General features: G+C 39.2%; 1 protein-coding gene across 2 annotated transcripts; it reads right to left on the bottom strand.

Annotated features, from left to right (window-relative positions):
- Positions 1 to 873: 873 nt before the first annotated feature.
- Positions 874 to 15845, bottom strand: mapkapk5 (MAPK activated protein kinase 5). 2 transcript variants are annotated; one of them, XM_046387811.1, is made up of 15 exons: positions 15091 to 15845; positions 14846 to 14889; positions 13396 to 13469; positions 10100 to 10175; positions 8990 to 9087; positions 8752 to 8860; positions 8348 to 8437; positions 7788 to 7883; positions 7566 to 7646; positions 7235 to 7422; positions 6795 to 6915; positions 6472 to 6602; positions 6014 to 6129; positions 5571 to 5675; positions 874 to 5063 (listed from the first exon to the last, which is right to left on the bottom strand). In XM_046387811.1, exons 2-15 carry the CDS (start codon positions 14879 to 14881, stop codon positions 4969 to 4971), a joined length of 1416 nt encoding a protein of 471 aa, XP_046243767.1. In that variant the 5' UTR covers positions 14882 to 14889; positions 15091 to 15845; the 3' UTR covers positions 874 to 4968. The 2 variants fall into 2 exon arrangements, with proteins under 2 accessions (XP_046243767.1, XP_046243766.1); XM_046387810.1 differs by having other exon boundaries at positions 14846 to 15017; positions 15091 to 15844.
- Positions 15846 to 15861: the final 16 nt, after the last annotated feature.

Genomic DNA, 15861 nt, shown 5'->3' on the forward strand with positions numbered 1-15861 from the left:
GAAACAGACTTTAAATCACTCTTTCACCTTTGAAGCTTTTGATGGTTTGATTTCCATCCTGGGAGCAAATTTCTGGTTTTATTGCTGCTTTCCAACAGAAGTGCCTTAAATGTGTAACATAGCAAGTGTGTCTCATGGTTATGTATCAATGTGAATGTGTTTTTCTCATCTGAGGTTATGAATTTATTACAGCTTGGAATCAAAAAAAAAAAAAGCGAGTATGCTGTTAAAACAAATAAAACAGAAATGTGATAATCTTTTTTGACATTTACTCAAAAGACTGGGAAAGTTTTCCGTTGCTTCAGAAGAAACCCACCTGTCTGGAATACTCCACAGGTAAACAGGTTGGCAACAGGTGACAGTATCGTGACCTGGTATGAAAGGGGCATTCACTCACAAATAAGGACGGGGTGAGGTTCACCACTGTGTGAAAGGTATATCTGCATGGGCTCAGGAACATGTCATAAATCTATTATCGGTAACCTGTTTCCATTTTCCACAGCATGCCTTTTTTTGGAATGACAGCTGTAAGATAAATTTGGTCTCGATTTCTGTCTGCTCTATTTTCAATCTGCAATAAAAGATTTTTAATGTAAATCTTTTGAGTAAACTTTTTTTTTTCTTTCCTCCAGCTGACAAAGCAAATATGACAAACATTTCTGGTCAGCTGGACCTTTGAATGCCGTGTCAGGATTTAGATTTTTTTAGAAGTCATATGAGAGATTATAGTTAGTTACTGAAAAGCTTCTCACAGTGAGCCAAATTCCTCAAATTAAGTAAGTTTACAAGCAAACATCCTTTACATGTAAACTAACACGATTACGGGCTGTGCATTACCTTGTGCACAACACTCAGAAACATTACAAAAGAATGTTCAAAAATCAAATAGTTCTTTTATTACAAAGTCAGCATGAGGATGACAATTGCGAAAAAACAGAAAAGGGCAAAAAGTAGACAGATACAGTGAGTCTTTGATGAGGGATTTAGGTACATGCTACTTAACTGCAAGATCCAGAGGAAAACTAAACACACTGCTAAAGCAGAGAAAATGTTCAGGAAAACTCTCACCTTTCTTCTCAATTTCTCCCTGACTTTTGAAACATAAACAGGAATGGCTACTGCATGTGAAATAAATTGTTTTTCCGCTTTACATCTCCGATGCCAGAGGAAATTATTTCAACTCAACATATAAAATTTTACGAGGTCACATGGGATGAAACGGAAGCAACTGGTATTTATTCAGAAGTGCTGACGGAACCATTTCTGCCTTTCACGTCATTTTTAATAAGCTGGTATTTAGTAGCATCTTCAAAACCTTCTGCCTGCTGGGATTTTTAGCAGCACTGAGCAGATAAACAGCAGCTAAACGAAGTCACAAGGACGAGAAGTCCTGTTGATTTTCACTGATAGGGAGTATCAACATCAGGATACATGACTTGGCTTTACATAACAAAATGCTAATAAATAAACTACCCTTCAACAATAACGCTCAGCCAACACAGAAGATATAAATTAGTGGGTGGGGAAGAGATTTAAAAGGATTCGCTCTGAAAAGGCCTCCAAATGTACAAAATCAACACTGAAACAGACTAGTACATATTAATCACTAACATACTGTCACACATCCACACAGGTGTGGTCAAAGCAAAACAAAACGGCACCTTTAGGGAGTGGCTCTGCTGATTCTGCCAACACTGTATGCTTAATGTGTTATGTATGACAATGTAAATGTATGATTCGACATTAAAAAAAAATACAAACTTGAGTGATGCACATTAAAGCAAAAGTTCAACATTTCTGCCTGGTAAATGAGGCCCCTCTGAAGCTCGCAAATAAACATGTTATGTCTCATTTGCTTAGTCTGCACAAAAACAACTTAGGTGTTTTAAGGAGGATTTTAAAAAAAAAGAGAAAGACAGAAAAAGAAACAATAGACACAACGTGTTAATTAGTGAGCTCTGAAAGGTGTTGCCTGTGGACAGAGTTGGGCTTGTTGCCCCCCCATTTCAGCCTTTATGCTAAGCTAGGCTAACCAGCTGCTTGCCGTAGCCCACAGACAGACTGGAATCAAAATTCTATTTGAACACAAACTTCCAGCAGTGAATAAGCATATTTCTCAAAATGCTGAGCGATTTCTTTAATGTGTAAGTTGGAATACCGTAAAGATATAAATCAACAAATAAAATGTCTCTTTTTCTCTAAATATGACACTAGTTGCATTTCAATAAAACATTGCCAAACTAAAACACCAAAACAAGCACGTCACAGCCCACATCACTACTTCAACGATTCTGAGTTTCCCTTCATCCTGTGAGGCATTTTTACTTATAAATGCAGTAAAGGCTGAAGATGCTGTCTCATTAACAAGGCACATTTGAGTGTTCAACTTTGTCATGTCATATTAAGTCTTTTCAAACACAAGATGCAGTTATCATTAAGCTTTTAAAAGAGACTGTATGATAAACCATCATCGACAAAATTCTAATGATCTCAGAATCATTTTAGTAATGACTGCTTTGCTCAAATCTTTTTAAGCAAAACCCAAATAAGAAATACAGACATACAAAGGAAGGCCCACACTGACACTCACTGCTCTGTGTCTCAAAAATGTCAACTACTGATGACCTAACAGCCCTGATTTTAGCTTCATGACAGTGCAAAAAGATAATCCAATTTGTTTTCAGATGGGTTATTTAGCTTAAGAAGTAATGTTTTGTCAGCTCATAAAAAGAACACCTAATCCTTCAGTTTATCTCAAAATGTTAACCCACCAAAACTGGAGATCCAAGACTTTCAGTGGACAGCAACAACATATTGCACCATTGTTTGCTAAATGCTCAGAACAGACTGATCTTTTCATCAAGGTCAAAAACAAGCAGTTAATGCAGTAATCTTAACAAGAAATTATGTTCGGTATAAAGCTAAGACCGCACTGAAGGGCAACTTCTTAACAAACCTCTTAAGATTGTTTTAGAATTAAAAAAAAAAAAAAAGTATTCAGTATTGAAGAAATAATCAGGCACTGAACAAACCCTGTCCAAGCCCTCTGGCAACCCCTCTTTGAAGACATCAGATATCAATCAGTACAGTGTAAATGTTTGCTCTGGTTAACCAATGATACGGTATTAATGACAACTACAGGATGAGGATGAACGAAGGGATGGGACATTTTCTTGTATTCTGGCCCCTGAAATGAATTGGGGAGGGTTAGACAGTAATACTGACAGATAGATACACACTATATCATGACCATGTACATGCACGCACTATGGATGAATGATTCAATTATTGCCCTATTGCACATTCAGTGTGCACAGCATGTTTCATGAGTGAAATCCTGTCCATCCAGACCTTTTTTCCTGATATGAAGACACTAAATACAGGTGTTTTTTTTCCCTCTTGGCTCCAATAGCAAGCGCTCTTGCTTGAAAGGACTTAAATATTAACTAAACCTGGTCTGGATTTAAGGAGATACAATTTTTATGTCACAACAGCTCAGACTGTGTCACTTTCACAGATCAGCAACTTCAACTGAACTTAAAGGCAGAATGTGTGAACTTCATAAAAACAAACATGAAACCCTCTGAATCCTCCCTTAAGACCCATCAGAAGTGTGTTGGGGTACCCGTACCCGCAGAGACGCTGCCCTCTGTCCGTATTCTGTTGTGTTCGTGAAGGTTCTGGCCATCAACCTTTGGACAGTGGGTGCGTAGCTCACAACCAATGACGGTGCGAAAGATGTGAGGGCGGGACTTCATACAAACAGGCCAGGCATCTGATCATAAGCATGCATCAAACAGGAAGCTATGAGCCAAGGAGGAGGGGTCAACTTTGAATGTTGTGCTTACAACAGACAAATGCTGCCCATTCTGCCTTCAAGACCTTTGAGAATCATAGTAGGGGTGAGAAGACATAAAAAGCCTATTGCAAGTATTTGGGGGAGGGAAAATAAAATAATTAAAGAAAAAAAAACACATCACTTCATTTTACTTGCCTGACATAAACTTCAGAGACTGGCAAGTAGCTTCATCACTTTAACTCCAGCTGGGTGTGGAAGTTCATTTTTTAACTCAAGTCTTAGTGTTGGAGTGTTTGACTGCATCTCACAGTGTGAAAGAGCCTTCACATCTTCTACAGAAGGCTGTGAGGCAGTTAAAAAACTCCAGAATGAAGCTAATAAGTGAACTTGGGGTTAGGACTCTTTTTTGTCTAAACACACTGATCTTTACATCTATTCAGTCTGCTTTGATCTACATAGTGTTGTCTCTTTTGAGCTTCAAAAAGGGGTTGTGATAAAATTAATTTGAGGCTGCATTTGTCTATTTCATGACACTTTCTTCTCTCCACTTTTCCCCCCACTCTGCCTTGACCTCTGTACAACAAAAAGGCCAAGGGGAAAGATACACATAAACAAAGATTCAGATAAGTTAAACACAGTCTGAGATTCAGAGCATGTGTGGAAGAACAAAGTCACATTGCAGACAACTTCTCTCGACTTCAGAGCCCTCTGCCAGGCTACAAGTAAAGTATAAAATAAAGGAATTCTGTTTAAATAAATAAGATTCTATGGTTGGTTAAAAGAAAATAAAATAGAATAAAATTAAAGAAGTGGGATAAAACATGTGACAAGCAGCTAATAAAAATTCCCTCCCAGAAAATAATTTCTTTAACAATTTTCTCTTCTTTTCTCTTTTTCTTTTGTTTTTTGCAAAAAATGAAAATATAGGTTTTTTTTCAACGTTATTTGCAAGTGTCTATTTAAAAAAATTATAGTACCAATGAGTCCTCTTTGAAATATATCTACAGCTGTACAATAGGTCTTGCAAGTGAATTCATGAAAAAAAAAAGAAAAACAAAAAAAGAAAAAACAAATTAGCACATCATTTCACTTAAAAAGCCTCTTTACAGATATGGGTTAAAAAGGGTCATAACAAACAATATAAAAAGAAGATAGAAAGACAGCGTTTGCTAATGAGATTCTTGGAGATTCGTTTTCTCTTCGATGGCCTGTTTCACGATTTCAGCCAATTTCAAGCGGTCGACTTTATCAGAGAAAGCTCGTCCTGCAAAGAGAAAACTGGTGTTTAAGGACCTGAGGAAATTATTCATGTTAAGTAGAAAGAATGTTTTCCATAGATAATCCACATCAACCTGTCATTTGTCTTTTCCACTTAAGCTATTAACTCTTTGACAGACAACATCCTATGAACGTCACTGACAGAAGTGAATATTATCTTCTCAATTTATCATATGGTCTATAAAATCTCAAAAAATGAATAAACAAAAGCCTTCAAAGATTACAAAGGTGACGTCTTAAAATTGCTTGTTTAGTCCAAAGCCGAAAAATCATTTGAGAACTTGGAATCGAGTAAAGTTTGGCATTTTTGAGTGAAAAATGGCTTAAATATTCAGTAGTTATGCTTATGACAAATTAACACTGAATGACATAATTAAAACAACTGCAGGTCATCACAGTTATCAAAAGGTAGCTTCTTTTGCTTTTAATCGTTTAATACAAAAAAGAAAAATGACAATTTTGCTAAATAAAGATCAGATGAAACAACACTGACCGTCCCAGCTGAGGCCTTGCAGGCCGTCTCTCAGCAGTTTACAGTCTCTGTTGACTCTCCAGGCTTCGTACATCACCTCATTCAGCTTCTCATCCTCGTTCTCTCCTGGACAAATAAAAATATTAACAATCATGACTCATAGAAGCTATAAAGTATACAGCTCCCATAGTTACATAGTCAAAGTTAACATATAAATACTAATAATAAATACTTAATCAGCTATTTTCTAAGCACATTGGCAATTTCTTTCTTTTCATCTCCAAGCGACAAAATTCTACTTAAATGAATGGGAAAGAATCATAACTTTAATAGAAATTAAGTTTTGTCATCTGTAGATGATATGTAATATATACGGTGTGCAAAGTATGTGTATTTGTAGTCATTTCTACAGTAAAGTTTAAGTTAAGTTAGTTAAGCTAAAATTTCTATGTGGATTAACTGACCAGCTTGTGGTAGGATACACTGTGCAATGACATCTCGTAATTTTTCAAGCGCTACGTTGGAGTCTTCTCCTCCGTTCTCTGGGTCGTGAATGAAGAAACTGTCACTGGGCTTGGGTCTGCAACACGGACACCAAAACATATTTCTGATCAAACTTTTATATTTTATCAAATACAAGGACCCCCGAAACACATGATAACAGCAAACTATAGATTGACGTGGACAGTCAGAGACACAATTAGGAGAATACTAACTGAAGAGAAGGAAATGTTACTAGAGATTAATCACTGAGCAATGTAGTGCTATAGGAACGCAAATAGAAACATCAGAATAACATTCTCGTCCTGGTCTCATCAAGTAGCTTATCAGCGCAGAACTCAGTTTAAATGTAATGTAACTATACTTCAAAAACACAAGATGAAAAAAACGGACACAAAAACCTCAACAAAATCCATCATACCCCAGTAGTTTCCGCTTCCTGAGGATTGGGTTGTTGACAGAGTTTAAGGGCTTCAGGCTGACGTTCAGATCCTGAATTCTCATGTTGGCCAACTGCTCTGCATGGGCCTGCTGGATACCTGCGACTACCGCCTGGAAACATAATAGGACAGACAGTAAGAAGAGAGAAGGAAGAAGACACCACCACACTACATGTCTGAACTGAATACAAAGTGCTCTGTCTAGCTTTCAACAGTGGCCTTAGGGTCAATTACTCAGAAACAGCAGCATATCCATATGACATTGGTGCAACACAAGATTTTGCACCTTCATGTTTCCGCTCACCTTGTCCATCATCATCTGGGCGGAGGGCAGCACGTTGTCAAGGGCCTCAGTGCAGTTGAGCCAAGGGTGTGCCAAGACTCCCTCAATAGTCAGCCTCTCTTCTGGCTTCACCTTCAGCAGCCTGCAGGGAGCAGACAACGAGCGGAGGGGGTACAAATTATTGGACAGAAAAACAGGAATGAAAGTGGGAAGTGAAAAGAAGGGGAAAAAACAATACAGGGAAAGCAAGACAAGCAAGGACCATAGGGACAATAATAAACATGAAAAAATAAAAACACAGATGTGCAGCAACTTTTATAGGTTTGGAATATTAAAAAAAAGAAAAGACAACTTTTAATTTATCTACCCCTGCTCAAGGGAAGCAACTGCTTTCAAAATATATCACAAATAGATGCCATGTTTCTTTATATTTCAAAGCCCAGAGCAGGAAAGATACTCACTTGCGTACAATGTCCTTGGCCATCTCAGAGATCTGGCTCCACTCATCTTCGGGGAAGTCGAAGCTGCCCGTCATAATCTTCTTCCTCATGTCCTTCGGGATGGTGCGACTGTGGTGCTTGGAGTAGAATGGGGGATAGCCGCACAGCATCACATAGATGATCACGCCGAGAGACCACAAGTCACAGCTCTGAAAAAAACGATTGAAAACAGAAAGTGACATTTATTTTAAAATACTTTCAGCAGTAATGCTGAAACCTTGCATAGTCCCAACTTGAAGAACAATATTTGCTATTGAGCCTAAATACTTAGGCCAACGGATTGGATTCTCACCTTGTTATAGGTATAAGGAGTGGGTGAGGTAGGTATAACTCCAGACTTTTCTTTCTGGTGTCTTCTTTGAGCCTCAAGTACCTGAACAGAACAGCAGGGGGGATACATCATAGAAATTTACATCAGCTTTAATTATAGCTGCATTTAAGATTAAAAGCAAATTTGCAGGTGTGTGTGTATTTAACAAGTATTCATTGGATTAATTCCAATTATGCTTTTTACCTGAGGTGCTACATAGTAGGGAGTGAACTGAGGGGTCATCAAGTCTCCCTGATCAATTTTGGCAAAGCCAAAGTCACACAACTTCACAGGTGCATCCTGTGGAAAAGACAGAATCGCAGAGTGAGCAGCATGAACGTGGAGCAAGCACAGGAACATATTTTTGTAGTTTTGTGTAAAATATTCTCAGTTTGCTTGTGTCTTAGTGGCTTGAGTTTCATTTGACAAAGTGTTTTAAAAGGAATACATTTAGGTTTCTGGGATATTTCTGAAGGTGGTGCCAGAGTAAAGGTGGACACAGAGGTCAAGCATAGCAAACACAGGTAGGATATTTCCAAATCTTCCAGATTATCTTGGCTATTTCCTGCCAAACACAGACTGTAGATTTTCTTCCTTGCAGTGTCACAGAAAGTAAAGCAGTAGCTTCAGCCTTGAAGTCAAGCAAAGCTTCTTTTGCTTGATAGTATATACTGGGTGTCATGTGCTTAATTAACACAAAAGCATCCGCATCAGAGGTGGTGCATTTTCAAAATTGCAGTTTCACTGCAAATTCTGCTACCTACCAGAGAGTTATCCTTGAAGAGCAGGTTCTCTGGCTTCAGGTCACGATGTGCAATATTTAGGGAGTGACAATGTTCCAAGGCTTGACTGATCTACAGGAGGAAGAGACATCAGACTGAGACACCAGTCTGTGTGTGTGTGTGTGTGTGTGTGTGTGTGTGTGCATGTGTCAAAGCAGCCTTTAAACACACTTTGCTTGAGCTGGTGTGTGCTGCTTCTTTTGACCATATCTGACATAAAGAAATGTGCAGACAAACTACTACTGGACAGCTACTGACTGAACACAGCTCATTATCTAGACAGAGCTAAAAGCTCAGACTGTCTTGACTCCCAGTATGCTAAAGTGTGTATTTGGGACGGTCAGTGTTGTTTCATCTCTAAGTGTGTATGTCTTCACCTACTGTACCTGTTTGGTGACCTGGCTGGCCATCTTTTCAGTAAAGTGCCTGTGCTGACTGATTCTATGGAACAGCTCACCGCCCTCCATCATCTCCATAACAATCAGGAGCCTTGCTCTGGCAAAATAAAACAAAAGGGTAAAAAAAAAAGAAGAATAGACGTGCTGATGGTCAAGGGTAACAGCAAAAGAGAAAGGTTGTGTCCATTTCACACAAACAAATTCACACACACACACAGCTCTTTACCTTGGACTGGACTCGTGCGGGAACTGGACACTATTGGCATAAACCTCCAGGATTTGCACTATGTTTGGGTGGTTGGCACACATCATATGGAGACGCACCTGCACAGGAGAGAATCAAATACTGTGTATAGAGTAATTCACTTCAGTGTGTTACATTTTCATTTTAAAAGCACGAGACATAACTGAAAGACAGAAAAGCATCCCATTTTTGCTAATATCGCTCTGAGCATCTAGCGTTTGTGAAGTTGCTGAATGTCATTCTGGGCGCCTCGATCAGGAAGCCAAGTCACTTAATACATTTTTCTTGGAAGAAATTGGAGGTTAGCAATATGGGTAACAATAGAAGTTACAGATGTCACTTTGACATGGTACAGGATGAAAAGCACGGGGGTAAATAATCAAATTAATGATGCTACTACTAACATCTGTTCTTACAGTGACAAGTGAAAATGTCTGCTGAGAAAAAGGACTATTCCACCATGGAACATGTTCTTTTATATATTGATGTCAATATACTGTATATGACAGAGTAAATTCTGATCCAGTTATGTTATTGCCAGGCTGGTGTGTCATGACATACAGATATTGCCAAATCTGTATTTAAAAAAATGAAATACATTGTGTTAATAATACACATGATTGTGCAAATAATCCAGCTCAGGTGTTTAGCAGTTTTTGTTTAGAGTGCCTTGTTTAAACAAGGCCGACCCTCATCCAAAAAGATGATAAAAATGCCTGAAGAATATGTTGTTTAGTGGTATCAGTCTGTGTGTATTTGTAGTGACAGCATTCACAGTTCGGCGAGAGCTTGTGAGGAGTAAGTCTGTGTTGCTTGTTTTGACTGCATGTCTCACGGCTGCTTGATCAAGAAAAAAAGTCTGCTAGTGACATGGAGAGGCTGCTAGACACACTGTTCACTACAGGAAAACAATGTTACACACAACAAAGGCTGCACAAACAGACAGAAGACACCCAGGAGACAGATTGACAAGGATAGAAAAACAGTAATTAATAAAGACTGACATCAGGCAGGCAGACCAAAGCATATTTTTACAGACAAATACAACAGAAAATAGACATTAATCCCAGCCATGACAGCACGTCCTCTAACCTCATTTCTGGCCTTGGGGCGATCAATGAGGATCTTCAGGGCCAGGCGTTCCTGAGTTGACTTCTTCACACAAACTCTGAACAGAAAGAAAACGAGGCTCAACAAACATCTCAGTCAACATGATGACCCAGTCTGAGTCATAGATGTGATAATGCTGGCTGAGACTCAAACACTGGCCGTTTCTGTTACCAAAAACATATTTGAGTCGTGTGCTCCAGATGTAATCACTGTGTCTGTAAATCGAATGCACAGCTATACATTTTGCCAGCATTCTTGTTTGTACAGTAAAGAAACATGGCCATTATCACATCAAGGTGATTTTATTTATATAGCTAAAAAACTCTAATTCATTTTAGAGTGGACCACGTGTTTAATAAAATGCCCAACAGTCACACATGAAACACAGGCAGTACCGATTTGTAGCTTAATAAAAGAAGCTCTGCTTCTAACTCCACAGATGTGCTGTCACCTTTGCTACCAATAAAGGTACATTATTCAAGAAATCCATTAACCTATCACCACACAGCTTCCACTCTCTCCCCTTAAAGTAACTTTAAGGGTGTTAAAATCATCTCATTTAACACCATCAGCCTGCTCCAAGTCCCCACTCTTCAGTTAAATATTCAAGCTAAATATGAATAAATATTTAAAACAGAGACTCCAAATTTTTATGGCTGGATCATTACATCAAATGGAAATATTTTTCATGTCACATTTTCATTTCACAGACTGAAGCATGTACACTTTGGCAAAATTTTATTATCTATTATTTTGTTATATTTCTGTGGGATTGAATCAGAAGCTATTTGGCCTGATATTAGCTTTTAACAGTTAAATCAGTATCAGTTTACATATCAGCCAATACGAGACAAGAAATTGCATGCCAGAAATTTAGAAATAGTGTCGCCAATACATAAATTGTCCACCATAAAACACTGACATGTTGGTTTTGAAACTGTGAGACCCACAATAACAGCCTCAAAAACTATACTCTATCAATCAGGCAATAATTTGAATGTTGTACGTTGTGAACGTGTATGCTTAATTTTTAATATTTATTTAATTAGTTATATAGTTCTAATGTCAGTTCACTTTTGCAGCCTTATTGAAGTCTGGGTAAAATGTGCTGTGAAGTTAATTTTGGCCTGATATAAACAGAGTCGGGACATCAGCTGACTAACTCGAGTTAGGAACAGTATTTTGTCAACATTACAGTTTGTTATAGGAAATATAATCTTGTCGGCATCACTGTAATAAACGTAAAACCAAAGGAAACTGTCCTAAAAATTTTCACATATTCATATTCAGGGTTGGGAAAAAAAAGTCTGTCTTCAAACTACATTTTAGGATTGCAGCAGAAAACTGATGAACCAATGAAATATGGACCGCAGAGATTTACATTTCATTTTCCAAGGAGTCTTAAATCCTTTCTGCCTCCACTAAGCAGCAAGGACTCAAATATTCACTTTAAATATCAACCTCTGGCCCATAAACTCAGATTACACTATTAAAGTATTGCTGCGAGAAACTTTCTGCTTGGGCCAAAGTTCACTTCACTGGGAAGCTAATGAATCACAGAGTTAGACAGAGGGGGGTGGTACAGCAAAAGACGTGAATATGTTATGAGACAGAAAGAGGTGGGTGACGAGGTAAATTAAAAAGAATTCATATGAAACAAAGGCTTCCATGAATTAGAGTGCAAAAAAAAGACATGGTGAGTAAAAGCTGCCCAGAAAGAAACAAAGTCGTGCATGAGCCATCAAAGTTTAGGAGTGTGTTTACATGGAGAGTTGATGAGTCACTTTCTCAGAATTATTGTCACTTCAGGCCAAAACTACACACGTTAGGTAATAACAGGTTGCTTTCTGCTGATGCAGACCAGCGGTCGCTTCAAAGTGCAGAATGGGAAGGAGGAATCAGTGACACATGCTGATATTTCACCCTGTGTATAGCAAGAATCAGCAGGGCAGTCAGACGAAACCGCACAAAAAATAAATGGACATAAATGGAGAGCTGTTTGAGCAGCCACTACCTCTCTGTTTACACTAGGCAAAAAAATCTAATCTATGAAAGATACAGCTAAAGAGACACAAAAGCGTATTAATAATCTTAATTGAGCTTTTAGGCCAATACATGGGAACATCTCTAGTGTTTTCTCTTTAATAACAGACAAAAAGTCCTGTTTGCACATCTGATGACAGCTTCAGTCTGAATTCACTTTTACTAGGTCTCTAGAAGAGTCTCAACAGGTTAAACATAAAAAGTCTCCAAAGCCATTGCTGTTTGTGGTCAGTATTTCAGTAATGTGTGTAATCTGTGATATATTCCTCCCTAATCCCCAAGTATCCACTAATCAGAGTGAAGCATATGCACTAAAACCTGCATGAGCTAAGAAATTAGACATAAATACACTTTGTTCAACATGTTTACATGCATTCATTTACACAAGTAAACTTTCAAAAGCAGGCTAATATACTTCCATTCAAGGGTGTGTGAGTGGCAAAATTTGGGTTGGATTCAAACCCAGGAAGTTGCATTTACATGCCACTGAGCCGAATGAGCCGCCACCAGCTGCTACAAAAATCATACAGGTGACAAACATCTCTGCAACCATCCTCATGTTGTGATGTTGTAACACACTAGTAGTTGATGCAGTCTGTTAAAGCCTGGTCAACTGACAGTCACTTGGCCCTTTTAAATTCTCTCTGTGTGCCCATGTGTGATGGTTAAAGTCAAACTGTGCTCGTGAACACAATGTAATGAAACGACAGAAGAAGAAACATGTATTTTGACAACAGTCCATTTGACATCCCAGTTCAAAAATAATGTGCTCTGACATCATACTTGATTCCAGCTGTTGGTGTGCAAAAAGTGTGGCTACAACCATATGGTAAGCACTCTACAGCAGCATTCACAACCCTGGCTTAGTCACTGCAATATGTCAATATTTATTTCTATCTTAAATCCCATCACGGGATTTTATAATATTCTGAGTCATGATACACTATTTTCAGATCTGAACAAAACCAGGCACTCTCACTTGACACCAGCTCCACTATCATGCATGTTTCACCCAGCATGTCGATCCAGTATAATTACCCTTTTCCATGCACACCTGCAAGACGATTTAAGAGGTTTCCTAGTCACAAACAGATGACATGATGATGTCTTCTGGTTATGCAACACTAGCTGTCCTGGCGATAGTTTAATAAAACATTTTGTTCCAAGTTCTTTGGGTAGATCAAAAACGATGACCATGGAGGGAGTTACTTCTTAACACAATGTCTCACACTGACCTGACAGGTCCACTGATGCCGGCTCCCAACTTCTGCGTCCAGTTTATGTTGTACTCATCTAGAATGGAGGTCTCCTGTTGCAAAGAGAAACCACATTGTGTAATATATCAGATGGCTGAAAAAAAAACCAAAAAACTTATTTGTGCAGGACTGGCATGTTTTACAAACTTAATATCACTATTACGGACCCCCTTTACTTTTACAAAGATTAGCATAGTTTCTGTCATGCAGTACAATCAACAGCCATTAAAACAAAAAATTCAGATTATCCCCAATTATTGTTACTACAGATCGGCAACTGAAACTGGTGTTATAACTAATATTGATTTTTCACGTGATTAAAATTCTCTTACAAACGAGTTTGGCACTGACTCTACTGAGCGAGAATTCCCTCACCAACAATGGATTGTGTAAGAACTATTGCGTCCATTATCACTTTTCGAGTTCCATGACAGTGCTAGCCTTTTACACAGATTAAGACAGCTTTTCTGCTACTGTATAACACACGTATGTCCAGGTGTGCTTGGACATCGCTGCCTATAAAAGGAAACTATTAACTGACCAACACTCTGCTTATACTTTAAGGCACAAAGCTCAGGAACCACTTCTGGTGGCGCTGCTCTGTTGCGACCCCAGGCTGTCTCATACTTGTGTTTGGGTTGCTTGCTGTATGCTATTGATTTGTATGGTTGTGCATGGGGCTGTGGCGTGGATGAAGAGCCCAAGACAAATTTCCCACATGTGGGACAATAAAATTTATCTTATCTCTCTTATCTTAGGATCAGAAAATTCGCAACTTAGCATTTTTCCTCCTTTCCTAAGAACACATCGGTCTGGGACATCACAAGGACTTTCATTGCGTGATGATTTCTTGGTTAAGAGTGTGCCAGCATATCTTAATACCAGAGAGCACTCTTCATCATAACGGCCCCAGTGGCCACCCAGTGTGTGCTCCAGTCCCCCCCACCCCACCCCAGTGAACCCAAGCACATTTTGACCTAACTGTGAAGGGGGGGGTGAGATCACATTTTACTGCTGACATAAATGTCCAGGCAGTGACACACAGAGGCAAGTAGGCCAGGGACAAATCCCAGAGCACAGAAGAGTGAAAAGAATTGTGGTCAGTTAATGACATCACCGTGTTGGATAAATCCAAGCTCCAAGTGTAAAATTTTCCAGGACATATCATTCATGATTCACACTCTTATTTGTAAACTGCACAAAAACTCTGGCACAGCCAAGGGACATACCAAACTGTCAGATTCAAATGTACTTTCTGCAGCAGTAATCACTGAATGCATTATTACAGCAACAGACAGTTAACATCATTTTGACAACATTGACAATTGTGAAGACATTCACACTTCAGACCAAAATTGTTACTTCAAAAGAGAGAACTACTTCACTGTCTACCTGCATGAAGATTGACGTACAATTTTGTTAAAATTACCTTGATGAACTTGTCTGCGTTGTTATCCTCCGACATGGTGTCTACTGTGGAAAGATGAAATATGCCTTTCCAATTTCAGGCAGTTGACAGTCGAAACAAAGCGGTTTTATCTGACCTTTACAGCGTTTCGATCTTGCTACCCTGGTCCGGACCAAGGACTGTTATATTACCCCTGGTGACAGAACAAGGCCATTGAGGCAAAATGATATTCGGCCACCGATCAGCCAAAGCAGAGTTTCGTTCACCTTGAGACCTGAAGCTCGCCGGCCGGTGCGATGTAATGTCAGATCAGGCCAGTTCGGCTCACAACCTCGGGGTCCGACTCGTTCTTCAAGTCGTCTTAAATTCACTGTAGTGACCATGTAGAGTGCCAAACTCCGAGCAATTTGCGCAGAAAAGCCGAACACAAACCCAGTGTGGACTAGCCCACCACTTTTGAAGGGGCACTGAGCACAAGAAAGTAAGTGTATTTTTAGGCAGTGCAGTGATAGTGTTCTGCCACCGTTGCGAAGACACTGGGGACCGGCTAACTTGCTGTTAGCTCGCTTTATAGCAAGTGAGCTGGTGCCACTCCATCCCACGATCAGGGCGGCAAACGATTACACAACAATTCAGGCGTGAAAGATACGGTAGACCATGGATACTATCTGAAAGTGACCGATACTATCCTCGATGAGCTCACAGCGAGCACACAGTGTTCCCAAAACCAGAGCAACCTATTATGTCGTCGAGTCGAGCCTGCTAACGCACTAGCAAGTTAGCTCAGGTGGTAAGTTCGTTTTATGGCTCTACACAAAGCTAAAGATATTGACATTCTTCCGTAAGACACAATAATGAAAAATCATCGCTCGTATGGAACAATAACGCCATCTCACGGATAGAAATGGTTAATTAATAATGTTTTCAGAGATGACAAAGAAGATACACGCATCTCCGGACTATTTTGCTAATCCCATAGCTTCTTGTCAGTGGAAATACACACTCCGAGTCGGCACTACGCAATAGCATTCCGTGCA

Source organism: Scatophagus argus, chromosome 4, assembly GCF_020382885.2.
Source record: "Scatophagus argus isolate fScaArg1 chromosome 4, fScaArg1.pri, whole genome shotgun sequence".
Classification (NCBI taxonomy): Eukaryota; Metazoa; Chordata; class Actinopteri; family Scatophagidae; genus Scatophagus; species Scatophagus argus.